Raw genomic sequence first — 14,506 nt, 5'->3', positions numbered from 1 at the left:
AAAAGATGGTGTGCAATTTGAGTAAGGATTATTAGTACCTTAGAAGTTTTAATTAATAATGACTTGGGAAATCTACTTAAACAAATGAAAAATAGGCATTAACAGAAATTATTAGTGTATATAATTTGAAGTTCCTTGAGATACATTTAGTATTGTTGAAGATATTTGATGATGATAAAGCTTTTTGGTCTATTTCTGTTGTGTCAATCCTTAGCTGGCTCAATATCAACTAGATACCAAATGTGGAAAACCATGGATTGGACTAAAGGTGTCCCCACTTATCTCATTCCTTCTTTGACTCTATGCCAAAATGCACCCTATCATAAATTCCATTGCTTCTGTCATTCATAAACTTGTTCTGTTATGTGAGACTTACCTGGCAACTATATCTTTATCCACCTAATTGATTATGCAATTTATGTAATCTGTGAAACTTTGTGTTCATTATGTAAGACAAAATAGTTGCATTTTTTGAAAGGATCAAAAGGAAGTGAAACAAGTTGTAGAGGATGCTGATAGGGAAGAAAATGTAAATATCTTGATCTGGTTTGAAGTTGAAGTTACAAGTTGAGCTTTACATGCTATTGGATTTCTACTGAGAGATCACTAAATCCTATCTGCATAATCATGTGAACAACTTAAACAGTCAACTAATTACTTCTTAGAATTTGAATCTTGAAGACTTTCATTGAATTTAGCATAAGGTAAAAATGGATATATAATATGATATCTCAAATAGTTAAATGAAGAGACATACTTTTCAAGAAGTTGAGCTTTCATTGGTTAAACTGATACTTCACAGCATAGTGCAAACAAACATTTAATCTCATAGGTCACTAGAATTAGCCTTATCTTTATGTTTCAAATATTGAAAACTGTTAATAGTGTTAAAAAACAAATAACCCTTTTGATATAGGTTTTAGAACTGGACAAAGTTTAGTGTTAGTGTTAGCTTTGGATGAGCTGTGCATGCAACTTGAACAAAGATATAAATTGCAATAATTGTTCAACTAGTGCAGCCCATTGTTTACTCCTACCATCTTTGGTTAGAACAACTACAGTTTTCTAATTGAAACCAAAAATAAAGAAGGCCCTAATGTCAGAAAAGAAAAAAGTTAGATGTTTTGAGACAAATAGTTGCATGCACAACCTTAAGCACCTGCCGCATGAGACAGAGAACCTAGTCAAGGGTCCATTCCTGTGGGACATTAACCTCATGGCTCCCATTTTCTATATCTGATGAAACCATATAGATATTTGGAACAAAGAAACAAAAACATCTTTGTGAAATAGCACATTTTAAATACATGTCAGAATATGACTCTTCCTATCTTGAATGTTATCTTGGAGTATCCATGTCATGCACGAATCTTATTGGTTTGCAGAGTAGCAAAGATGATAAGAGCTTGTGGAATGACCATGTTCCTTGTACCCCAAAAGAGACTAGGTTCTCTGAACAATCTAACCAAACCTGTTTAGTAAAAATGCTTACCAAAACTTTGTTATGTACAATAAAAAAGGAAAATGACTCTTACAGTGAAGTTTTCTTTTTTCTTTATGTTTTTAAGAGAATGTAAAACACAGATTTAATTAAAAAAATCTATATCTGGTATCAGAATCCTAATATGAGATTTCTGAGTCCTTAATATGAGTGAATTAATTTAATATTAGTTCTCTGTCTTTCTGACTATTTCCTCTGAAAATTGAAACTCAGATTCTTTCAAGCCTTCCCAGTTCTGCTTATAGTAATAAGTTTTCTACTCAGTTTTGTTAGGAAAAGTGAAAAACTGATACTCATTTTTAAGCAGCAACCATGCTAATACATTAAGCATCTTTTACAATTTGTACCTTGACACATCAGTATACTGAGTTTTCTCAAGAGGGTGTGATGCATCAAAAGTTATTTTCATCACAAATTAACACTTATGTCTGTCTGTACTAATAAAATTTGTCTAAGCCCTTATGTGCCAAAATCACATTCAATTTCATTTTTCATGAAAAAATTCATGAACAGTTTAACAAAATATTTATGCAGCCATTTTTTTATGGATGTAATTCAAACTGTTCCCTTTGGGGGTGACATGGGGCACTAGTAGTGGGGTTCAAGTCCTTGCTGAGAAGCAGATGGATTTAGAAAAACAATGGGCTCTGTAGTAGGGTGCCATGATCAGTGATGAGTGACCAGAGCTTCAGTTGTGTCTGTTTGTCTGATATGGTTGCAGGTTAAAACTATTAGCCTAAAATTTTTATTAAAAGATGACTTGTTTGTGTCACTAAAAATGTTTGGTTGCAAATTGACCCCACAATTCAGCACCGGAAAACAATGACTTTGCACCCACTTCTCTCGGTAAAAGTACCTCACACACTTTTTGTGAGTGTATTTTAAGTCTCTTTGTCCCTCTCTTTCTTTTCATCCATTTAAATATGAAATAAACACACACACACACCAGAAAAAAGAAGCATGAAGAAGATCAATCTATTACTCAGAAAATGCAAGAGTTTGTCAAGGCAGCTAGGAAGATCTTCATCATATAGCAGCCTGAGGTCCAAATCCACTAAAGAAGACATATGGGGTGGTCATGGCATGCAAGAAGATGAACATTGTGAAACAATATTTGTTGGTAGCACTAGAAAACGGTATGTGATCAGCAAAAAGTATCTCAACCATCCTCTTCTGAATGAACTAATCAACAAGTCAAAGCCAAAGGTGAGTGATGAGAGTACTGTGTTGGTGGTCAACTGTGAGGTGGTTCTCTTTGATCATCTATTGTGGATGCTAGAAAATGCAGATCCTAAGTTTAGTTCTGAGTCTTTGGAGGAATTGGCTGAACTCTATGTGTTTTGATACTTTTCAAACTGGCAGATAATAGCCTAATGTAATTAAGTATATTGGGTTGTACCTGCATTTTGCAAAATGTAATTGTTGAGTGTCCTTTTTCTTTGCTTTATTATAACTCCATCAAGTAAATGCTTCTGCAATTGCATACTCCATTTATGTTCTAACTCAATGGACTTTTCAAGATTCATATCATACCAAATTTTCAGTTTATCCTTGACAATATGGATTCCAAGATCAGTTGCTCCAATGCAGTCATGTAATCTGTTTCAAGATTTTGTTTTGTTTCCTTTTTCTTTGGTGGTAACAGAGAAAATTTCAACAACTTTAAGTGAAAAATAGGAAAAAGTCATGAGCATAATAAGGATTTTTTTTCCACACACATACACATGAGATGTGTGATGATCATGATGGTATTGTGCAATTCAAAGGTTAGATTTGTGAATTGAGTTTTATAAAAATGTTAATGAAGGTACTAAGTTATAAATTTTCTTAAAGAGTTTAACACTTACTCTCCTTAATAGCTTTCTATAAACTGAAAGTTAATATCATCTTGATGATAATCCATGTCATGTAAAAGACTGTTTAATGAAATCTCAGAAAGCTAGAACTAGAATGAACTCTGGTTTTTGGTAAGAAAAAGCAAATCAAACTTTTGATTGTCTTTTTTGAAGATGAATGTAGAAGGAGGTTGTGATATTATAATAAGAACCAAGGAGACAAGAACTGTGATATTCTTTAACCCCTTTTTTATTTAACTCATTAACTTGATTTTAACTTTTGTGTTAAAGCAATTTGATAAATTAGTATATTTATCTCTATACTTTCACTACTTTAGAATTTAGGTGCACTTGTAATCCCAATTTACACAACTTTATAATAATTGGTATCTAATGTATTATACACTATAAAGAAAAAACATAATCAATTTTAGAAACTAAATTTTTTTTATTTATAAATTAATTTATATTATTGTTAAATAGTTTTTAAATTGGTATTTTATTAGCTACCAAGGTTTTAACTACCAATTATTTAGATTCTAAATTTGGTAGCATTGGTAGCTAATTAGATATCAATTTAAAAATCATTTAATAATAATATAAACTAATTTAGAAACCAATTTTTTTTTAGTTTATAAAATGATTTCTAATTTGGTCACTATAACAATTAATTATTATTTTTCTCTAAAATTAGTTTATATTTCATGATTTTTTTTAAGTGATAACTCTTAAAGAAAGAAGATAAAGATTTATATTTATTAATATGTTAAAATATTACAATATATTATATTTAATATAAGTGAACATAAATGTAATTTTTTTTTACATTGAAAACTCATAATTTTATATATTTATCATGTTTGCATATTTATATTATTGATTTGGTGCATAATTAAATGATGAAAAGGGATTGCTGGCTACTACACACAAAGGACTGGCATATTTATTTTCCCCACGCATCAGCATTTTTTTTAAATTGTATTTTTTTTTAAAAAATGGTTTAAATATTTTGTATTTCAAAAAACTATTGAGTTTTTAATTTGATGAAAGATTAAAAAAATACGTGTTCGGTTCTTAAAATTTGAATGAATTTATTTTGTTTCAATCGTTGTCAAATTGTAAATATTATATTATGAAAGCTTTATAAAAAAAATTGTAAATATTATATTGTTGAGCTCATTTTTTGTAACGCATCCTTTTGTAAAGTTGAATGAATGTTACTAGTGATAATTATTAGAATTTAGTGGTTTTTTATTTTTATAAACATCAAATTTTACTAAGAAAAAGTTACTCGAGGAATATAAATGTAATGTTAAAGTTATTAGTTATTTTAATGTGTGTCGATAACTTAATTATTAGAGTGAAGATTAACCTACTGACAAAGTGTTAGTTGGAGTGATATTAAACTCAAAAATCTTAAGTAAATTCTCAAATTTGAATTTTATGCTTAAGAAAAACTTGATTTGAACCAAAGACATTTTTACGGTGAAAATTAGTCATCCACAAAACTAATAGATATTTAATCTTAATAATATAGTTGTTTCGACCTCAAGTCGGTTGGGCAACATCGCTATGGTCAATAAACGCATCCGAGGTATTGTTCGCTTTGGAGGTCCGTGTTCCGTCACGGTTTTGTCCTTAAAAGACGCCTCAAAGGGTGAAGGGAGGAGGGAGTATATAAACTGCCCTTGGCCTTGACTCCTGAGCGATGTGGGACTATATTGGCATACAGGAACAAGCCCCCCATTCGAGGTCTAAGGGGAGTGGATCCCCCTAGTTGAGGGGCGAAGGAGCCTCTTCGGCCCCACGGAGGGCGCCAATGTTCCAACCTCAAGTCTGTTGGGCAGCATCACTAGGGTCAATCACCGCATCCGAGGTATTGTCCGCTTTGGAGGTTGGTGCTCCGTTACGATTTTGTCCTAAAAAGGCGCCTCGAAGGGTGAAGGAAGGAGGGAGTATATAAACTGCCATTGGCCTCGACTCTTGAGCGATGTGGGACTATATTGGCATACAGGAACAAGCCCCCCAATTGAGATCTAAGGGGAGTGGATCCCCCTAGTTGGGGAAATGATTGGTAATGATGTTCATATTGATAATGACAATGAACAAGGATTACGGGATGATGACCAAGTAGACCAAGAAGAAGGGTTCCTGGAGGACCTTCTGATATGTCTTTACTGGTAAATTTTGCTAACCATGTTGTTTTTAAGCTCTAGGAGGGTGAGGTAAGAACAAAAAAACCTTGAATTAAATTGTCTTTTTTAATTATTGTTTAAATTTGTTTAATTATATTGAATATATACAAATTTTATATTAGGATCGGGGAGAACTTAAATTAGTATCCCATGGTAGAAATTTACGTAAATTTGGGATGCCTCATGCTAATGTTGAGCCTATTGTACAAAATTCAGGATTGTTTAGTTTGTGCAATATAAGTTATGAGGTGGAGGATAAGGGGTTGATTTTAGCCTTTGTCGAAAGGTAGCATGGGGGAGACAAACTCCTTCCCATAGGTGAGATGACCATCACACTTGATGATGTGTCATCTTTTTTACACCTCCCTATTTTGGGTAAATTCCCTACATATATGCCCTTAGAGTACAACGGAGTTGTGACAATTTTAGCTGAGTTACTAGGGGTGGAGGAGGCTCGTGGGAAAGCTAAAATGAGACAGTGTCGAGGGGTCCACGTACGATTGAGTTGGCTCCGATATATATATGAGGAATGTTGCGCTTAGGAGGTTTGGGAGTGTGCTGTCAGGGCTTACTTGTTGCATCTGGTTGGATGCACTATTTTTGCAGATAAAAGTGCGACCTATGTATATTTTTCGTACTTGTTGTTATTCAACAATCTACATATGTGTCATGGATACGCATGGGGAAAAACAATACTTACACATCTATATGAGCATTTGCGGGATGCATCTTACTTTAACACCAAACAGTTGGCTAGTTATGTGACACTGCTTCAGGTATGAAACCATACAAATAATTAGTAATCACATGTTACATTCCATAATGTTTTGTATTAATTTTTTTATAATTAATATGATCGAATTACGCAGGCATGGATTTATGAGCACTTTTTGGACATGGGAAGAAGGGATATTAATCCCTCATATGACGGGATACACCCGCGGGCAGCACGATACATTGTTGCCCATCAGATTTGTGTTGTTGGTAATGTCCGAGTGCAATTGGATGGGCTCACACACGATGACATCATTTGGACTCCATATGAGGACCACAATTGAGCAGGCCATTTGAGACTATTTACTTATTCTCGGGTCACCTGCGATTGGGCAGCTTATCACAAAGACATATGCCCGAGCGTGTGTTGCACCAATTTGGCTACGAGCAGATCATTCCACCATCATCGATGCCGACTGAGAGGCCTGATGCACATGTCATTGATCAAAGGTGGTTGCAATTTGATCAGTATTTAGTGATAGGTTTGACAGTTTCTTCTAGTCCATCTGCATATGTTCCTGAGTACATGTCTTGGTTTAGGACAATGTCACACCCATACATTCGCAGAGGTGAGCTTGGAGATCGACCCAGTGTTGTACCAATCTTTGTACAGTCAATGATAGTCTTCCATGAATCCATTACAACTTCCTAAGCTTCGATAGAATCTACCAACATTTTATACTTTGCTTTAACATTCTTATTGATGTGAAACCGACAAAGAAGATTTCTTGCTTTAGGAAACACAATATTGATGGCATTCATCAAAGCAAGATCTCTATCACAAACAATGACTTCAGGCTCCACATGCGATGTCAAAAGTGACCCTCTAAATTTTTGTAGTGCCCATATGAAGTTCTTTTCTTTCTCGCTAGATAAGAATGCAAAACCAGCAGAAAAGGATAAACTTGTACAAGTTACACCAAAATCTCAAGCAAAGGCAGTCAATATATGTTTGTTTTGTAAGTCGTATCCATTAAGAATACAATGTTAAATGCATTCAAGAGTTTCCCAGCATCAGGATGAGTCCAAAAAATATCACTAACAATATTGGAAGACTAATGACACGTACTCCAATGAAGATAGTTGTCACAGTCTATAACAACATCATTAACTGTTGTAATTTAGTTCTTGATCCTCTAACTGATCTCTTATATGAGTATCTTGCATTGTATACTTGCTTTATTGTTGTCATATTTTCCTCATTATTCTCCTTCAAAGTACGTAGAATGTTACCTAGCTTAACCATGCTTTTAGTCATATCAACAAGCATTGAATGTTCATTCACTTTTAATCTGCCTGCATATGGATGACCAACTAATGTATCATACAAATCATGATTATGAGTACCACATATTACCTTAAGTACCCAACCTTGACCATCTCCAACAACTCGCAATTTAAAGGGACATTGACATTTTCTAGTACCACTTACACTAACCTCCAAACCATCCTTGTACTTTCTTCAACTACCCTCCCTTTCACAGCCTAACAAGGCATATGTCTTTCTCCCTTGCTTTCCATTTGCTATGTCAGACTTAATAATGACAATAACAAAACCAAGTCCATAACCAACCTTACGGACCCATTCAAGTAAGTCTTCTCGCGAAGGAAACACCTACACAAAGTTATTATAAGAATATTACAAAATCACTTCTTCAAATTATAATGCAATAAACATGAATGAAATGGAATTTTATTCACCTCATCTGTTGTAAAATGGATACCATAGTCCCCTTCACACAATCCATGTTGATGCACAAAATTTATTAATTCTTCCATAATTACACATTCATTCATAAAACATAAATTTTCATTTTATTATAATTTTCATTAATTCACACAAGTATGCAAAATAAAAAATAAAATCCACTTTCCAGACTTAAAAATGACTTCCAGATTGTATAATCCGTAAGTCAAATTTTATCTACACAATGACTTCCGGATTATGTAATCCGTAAGTTAGTTTAGAACTGCAAAAATGACTTCCGGATTATGTAATCCGTAAGTCATATTTGAAGTTTTAAAATGACTTGCGGATTGCGTAATGCGTAAGTCATATTAATACAACAAAATGGATTTCGGATTATGTAATCTGTAAGGCATATGTGGAGTTTTAAAATCACTTCCAGATTACATAATCCATAGTTCATTTTGGTACTAGAACGCTTTGTTTATGCATCAGATTATGTGATATGTTGATCCACCGAATTAACTAATCTAGAAATTACTATTTAAGGTACAAAGCTTATCGAAGAATGAGAATGACGAGCTCACCAACGATGACAATGTCGACACCAACACGATCATTAACACCCTGCTACCAACTACCACCTCAAGCACCTTCTCAAGCACCACCTGAAGCACCACTTTAAGGACCACCTCAAGGACTTTGCACCCCACCACCACACGAAGTACTGTCTTTTTCACTCGCAGAAAAAATGTAAAAGAACATTTTCATTTTTATCTTTTTACTGAAAGACAATTTTAATATTTTAAAATTTTATGGAGGTGCCGAAAGAAATCATGGAGATGCAGGAAGAAGCTGTCTAGAATGAAATTATAGACAATCTAATTGTTTCTCCATGTGAGCCCAGTGAGAGATAGAGGCCTTTTAAAACCTATGCTTTTACTTTCAGCACCCCATAATTACTAACTCCACTTCCATAATCATTTTGTGACTTTCTTATTATCTGTTCTTGAAATCTCCTGAAACAAATTTTCTGAATTTTGTAGAATAGGATGAGAATGTATAGAAGCCCTCTGGAACAAGCTTTCAGAATAAAATTTTCAGAATATATGAAATACATTTTAAAATAAGCTTTTCACAATAAGTTTTCTAAAATAAACTTTCTAGATCATATGATATGTGCTCTGGAATAGGATTTCTGAAACAAGATTTTCGAACAAATATTTCAGAATATATGAGATACTTTCCAAAATCAACGTTTTATAAATAATCTTTCTAACAAATCTAACATATTTTTCTCTTTCTTCTTCATGCTCTCAAAGTGCAGAACTTGGGAGAGCAGCAATGGAGGATATCTTAGTTCTTTTCTTCTTAATATAGGGGTGCAAATAGTAATCATGGAGTGTAGGAAACAAAAGCCTAAATAAAGGCTAAAATTTTCTAAAAGCCTGATTTATATTGGGCTTTTTTGTAGTTTTTGAATAAATGTTATTGCTAAACACATTCTCCCACCTACTAAATGCACTTTCCTTCGGATTTTTTATTTTATTTTTATCACAAACATTGTGATAGTTAAAGAAGAAGACTTTCGTCATTTATATTTATATCGATTCAAAAAAATTCATAAATAAAATTTGTATCTAGTTAATTTTATATATATATATATATCCAATTATATGTATTTCCTTAACAAAAATTAAATGAAATTTCAATCCCTCTTAACCAAACATTCAAATATTTTTTTATTCATTTTACTTTTATCTATTTCTAATTTATTTCTTTCCAAATATTATCACACAAATTTATTAATATACTTTTTTGCAAACATACCATCTTAACCTTAAATCCTACATTAAGAAGTATTCTAAGCCAATTTTCAATTCACTTATTTATACCAATTTCAAATGTATTTACATCTGTAAGCATGACTATAATAAACATTATTAATAATAAGAATAAATGATAAAAAAACATGGTAATATTACTTCAAATATTTATTTCTATAAATAACTATTTATCTGTTTCATAATTATTTCAAAAAAACTTTCTTTCATTTTATCAATATTTCATTTATGATTTTCATTATTCACAGCTCAATAAATTCAATTATATCACACTTTCCATTCAGTTTTTTATAATTCTTTCTTTCCTCTTGTTCATAATTTTTCTATTCACTTATTTTTCTGATTTTAATTTTATCTACTTGTAAATAATTATTTCTTCAAATATTTACTTCTTTAAATTAATAAATTAAATACACTTATTTTAAAAACAAATTTATCTTATCACTTTTTTCCATACTAATTATTTTTTATAAATAATTGCTTACTCCAAAAACTCCTTTCTTCCATTTTTTTTAAACGAAAAAGAAAAAAAAAACAAAAATCTAGTTCAAAATTCAGTTCCCAACTAATCAAATTTCAACTAATTTCTTACCAACATTTCTTAATCACAATTAAGAATTCGACTCTCCAATTACCAAATTCTAAGTTTGCATAGTAAACTGAACTTACACAATAAACTAAGTTGTCTATAGAATTAAAAGACACATTATACTCCTTCAGAAATTAAAAAAAAAAATACTATTGGTTAAAAAAACCACTTATATTAAAATCAAATTAAGTGTTGCATAAATAAATTATTTATCATATATTACTAAAAAAAATCATGAAATAGAAACCAATTTTAGAGACAAAAAATAATTAGGTGTTACAGTGACTAAGTTAAAGACCATTTTACATATTTAACAAAAAAAATTGATTTCTAAATTAGTTCCTATTATTGTTAAATAGTTTCTAAATTGATATCTAATTAACTACCAAAGTTTTAACTACCAATTATCTACATTATAAATTTGGTAGCTAAAACCTTAGTAGATAATTGGATACCAATTTAGAAACGATTCAACAATAATAAAAACTAATTTAGAAACCAATATTTTTTTAGTCCCTAAAATAATCTCTAATTTAATGACTATAACAACTAATTATATTTTATTACTAAAATTAGTTTCTATTCATGATTTTACTGTAATGTATATATATATTAATTATAATAAATTTTAACTTTTTTATTTTTATTTGAATATATTTTTAATATGCATGTCCCAATAGAAAGAGTAAATATGGTTTTGGATGAGCACTAACTAAGCATAGAAATTATTAAAAAGAAAAAGAAATGATTAAAGTGAAGGTGGGTTTAAGAAAAGTGGAAGGCGCGAAGCAACGTTTCCCACGCCAGGAACATGACTCAACCACTTCCATTCCAAAATAAAAAGGTCCTCACCTCGCTCGTGCCTATCCTTTCTACTATTCTCCTACAACCCTGCCACGCACGTGTTCCCTACCTGGCCCCACCAACCTCTATTCTTTCAAACATACACATAACAATATATATATATATTAGTACAAGGTTTCTGGTATATTAATTAATATGAATAGTACACTTTTAGCGTCCATATTTTTATGAATGTATATAATTTGTTTTTATAAAAGTTTAATTCAATGTTGTGAAACTAAATAATTTTTTTATTAACAATTAATACATAATTTTGATAAAGTAATTAATATGTTATAATGGATAATAATACGGACTAATGTGAGATTATTTTACTAATTCATCTCCAATAAGAGGTAGTTTATGGATTAGAAACAATTTGTGTAAGAAAATTATTTTTAAAAAATAAAATTGTATTAATTAAAAAAAAAAATTATTGTTAAAAAGTTGAAATTTTATTCATGTTTTAAATCACTCAATAAAAATTTCAATTCATTTAATTAAGATAAAAATATAAAAACATTAACTATGAAAATAATTACAAGAATAGATTAAAAATTGAAATTTATCCTTTAAACTAGGATTTCAACCTCTAACAGAAAAGCAAAAGTAACTGAATCTTTAAAATATCTCACTCTTATGAAAAACTAGTTTTTATCTTAAATATTTCGAAATCAAGAAAGTTTCTACATTTTTAAATCATATTATTGCTAAAAAATATTTTAATAAAGATGAGTATTTTTTAATGAGTATCTTATTAAAATTTATTCTTTATATATATTTTTTATTAACAAGTTTTAAATATAAGATTTTATTTAAAATTAAATCTACTCTCACTCTTAATATTAATTTTTTTAGATGATTAAAACATTTTTTTTACATTAAAATTAATTTTTTAAATAAATAAAATAAAGGTCACACTACAATAATTGGTGAGTGATGCATGATTTTTCTTGTGCAGAAAAAATAAAATAATTATTTTCTTATTCAAGGGGACTAATCTAACTCATCGCGCTTGGTTCATGCGGACTAGGAATTATGTGAGATGGATCTAGGTAGGTCAACGAACTATATTAGTGAGTCTATCCCACACTATTTGCTAATAAGTTGTAAGAAAAATATAATATAATCTTAATTAATTAAAATTTGTTCTAAAAAAATATGAAAACAAATATTGTATTACTTATATTTTTTTCTATAGGACATGTACTCGGTATTATATAATATAGGTACGTTATTAATAAGAAAATTTTGTGTAAAAATATATTACATTTTCTTTATTTTTAATATTTTATATATACAATTATATAATATCATCACAAATTTTTTTAAATAAATATTCTTATTCAAGATATTATAAGTTTTACAACTTAGATTTAACTTTTTGTCATTAAAAAAACACGTCTAAACATTAAGAAAAATATGTTTATATAAATTGTTATTGATTTCACCATTTAAATTACGTAAGATTATTTAGAGTATTAAAATAAATCTCTCAAGTAAGGACTAAAAGAAATAAAGATTGTCCTTCGTATAAAAATTGGACACCGCAAAATATTCTCCAATTCTTAAGTAAAAATAAAAAAGAATAGAAATATTAAATCAGGAAATTAAGTAAAATTAAATATCCAAAAAAACAATTTAATTACTTATTAAATACTTATTTAATCATTTATATTATATCTGAATCTTTCCTATGGGGGATATTACATTTAATTAATAAATATTTAAAGAAATAAAAAATTTGAAGATAAAGGTATTGTGAAAGTTTCCCTCATGAATTAAGTATATGTATGTATTTATTGTGTGTGGCAGTGTGAGAAAGAGAAGTGTTGCAGCAGTGTGTCAGTGCAAAAATTGGAAAGTGGATCCAATTTTGGACTCTTTTCTGCCAACGTTACCCTCAGTCGGCAGCTATTACGTGGCACTTGCAGATCTGTCACCTATTCTCAAATCACTGCTCTTATCTCTTTTATATTTTACTGTTAAACTTTTCTTAAATAACGTATCTGTGTTGGATAAACGTATCGTGTTGATATTCATAGAATATTTATCGATAAAATATATAATATAATATATAGATTTGTGTATTCGTATTTTATATTTTAAAAATTTTATGTATTTTCGCTGTATGTATATCATGTCAGTATCCTTATCCGTGTATGCATATTGTGTCAGTATCCTATCTATATTTGTGCTACATAGTTAATATTAAAAGATTACTTAATATTTTATTCAATTTTCAAAACTAAAATTAAATATATTTTTATAATTTTTGACATTTCAAGAAAACGGAGAAAGTTTTTCAGATGTGACGTGAGACATCATTAATGGCTGATTGACTTAGTAAATTTTCTACTTAATGCATTCAAAATATTAAATATGTTAATAAAATATACTTTTAATTATTATTGTTGCATGCCAGCGTATTTTTCACTTCTGTAACCGTGCGTTTTATTTATTTATTTATTTAACGATTATTTTGAAAAACGTATTTCTTAATAATATTATTAACATGCAATATTCATCGTTTTCTTATAAACCATTAATTTTATCAACCCTAACGTCGCATTACATTTAATATATATATTTATGTATATCTCAGCGGGTCAAAGCTAATCTCATTAAAATGAGTTCAAGGAAAATTAAAAAAAAATAAACGAACATTTAATTTGATTTCGCATTATTTGTTTCTCCCATTAATGTTTCGTCACGAGTAAGAATCGTACTTTTTTAGACAATTTTGAAACTTAAATGTTAACATTTTGTCTTCTTTATTTTTTTCCTTCAATGCACGCCAACCCTCTAGTTGGACAATTCAACTTTTCTAACAACGCACTTTTATGTGTTTTAAAGATTTTGAATGTGAAAAGATTGCACAAAATTAATATTTGTGTGTTTCAAGGTTAATCACACACCTCAATCACTTTTATGAATTCAAAGGTATTATTCATTCCAATTACAACACATACACCATGAACTCAACCAACACCAAAATGGTTAAAAGTTATGCCTTGCTCAAATTAGCATGAAGTGTGATTTTAACATTTGAACACATTTTTAATTGCATGAATCTCCCAACACTGATTTAATGCTTCAAAATCAGTGGCCAAATTATAAAAAAAAGAAGCATATTATTCAAACAAAGATGCTATAAACATAGCATTATTGGGAGGATCAATCTGGGTGGGTTAGGAACTTGGCACTCCATAAATAGACAAAATCTTACAATAAAACA

The 14,506-nt window shown here is 30.0% G+C and overlaps 1 protein-coding gene across 1 annotated transcript; it reads left to right on the top strand.

Moving 5' to 3' along the window:
* Positions 1–2,287: 2,287 nt before the first annotated feature.
* LOC137830823 (auxin-responsive protein SAUR78) lies at positions 2,288–2,948 on the top strand. Its single transcript, XM_068638288.1, has one exon. It carries the CDS (start codon positions 2,462–2,464, stop codon positions 2,843–2,845), a length of 384 nt encoding a protein of 127 aa, XP_068494389.1. The 5' UTR covers positions 2,288–2,461; the 3' UTR covers positions 2,846–2,948.
* Positions 2,949–14,506: the final 11,558 nt, after the last annotated feature.

The sequence above is a fragment of the Phaseolus vulgaris genome, chromosome 11 (genome assembly GCF_000499845.2).
Source record: "Phaseolus vulgaris cultivar G19833 chromosome 11, P. vulgaris v2.0, whole genome shotgun sequence".
Lineage (NCBI taxonomy): Eukaryota > Viridiplantae > Streptophyta > Magnoliopsida > Fabales > Fabaceae > Phaseolus > Phaseolus vulgaris.
This window is presented reverse-complemented; position numbering and strand designations above follow the sequence as displayed.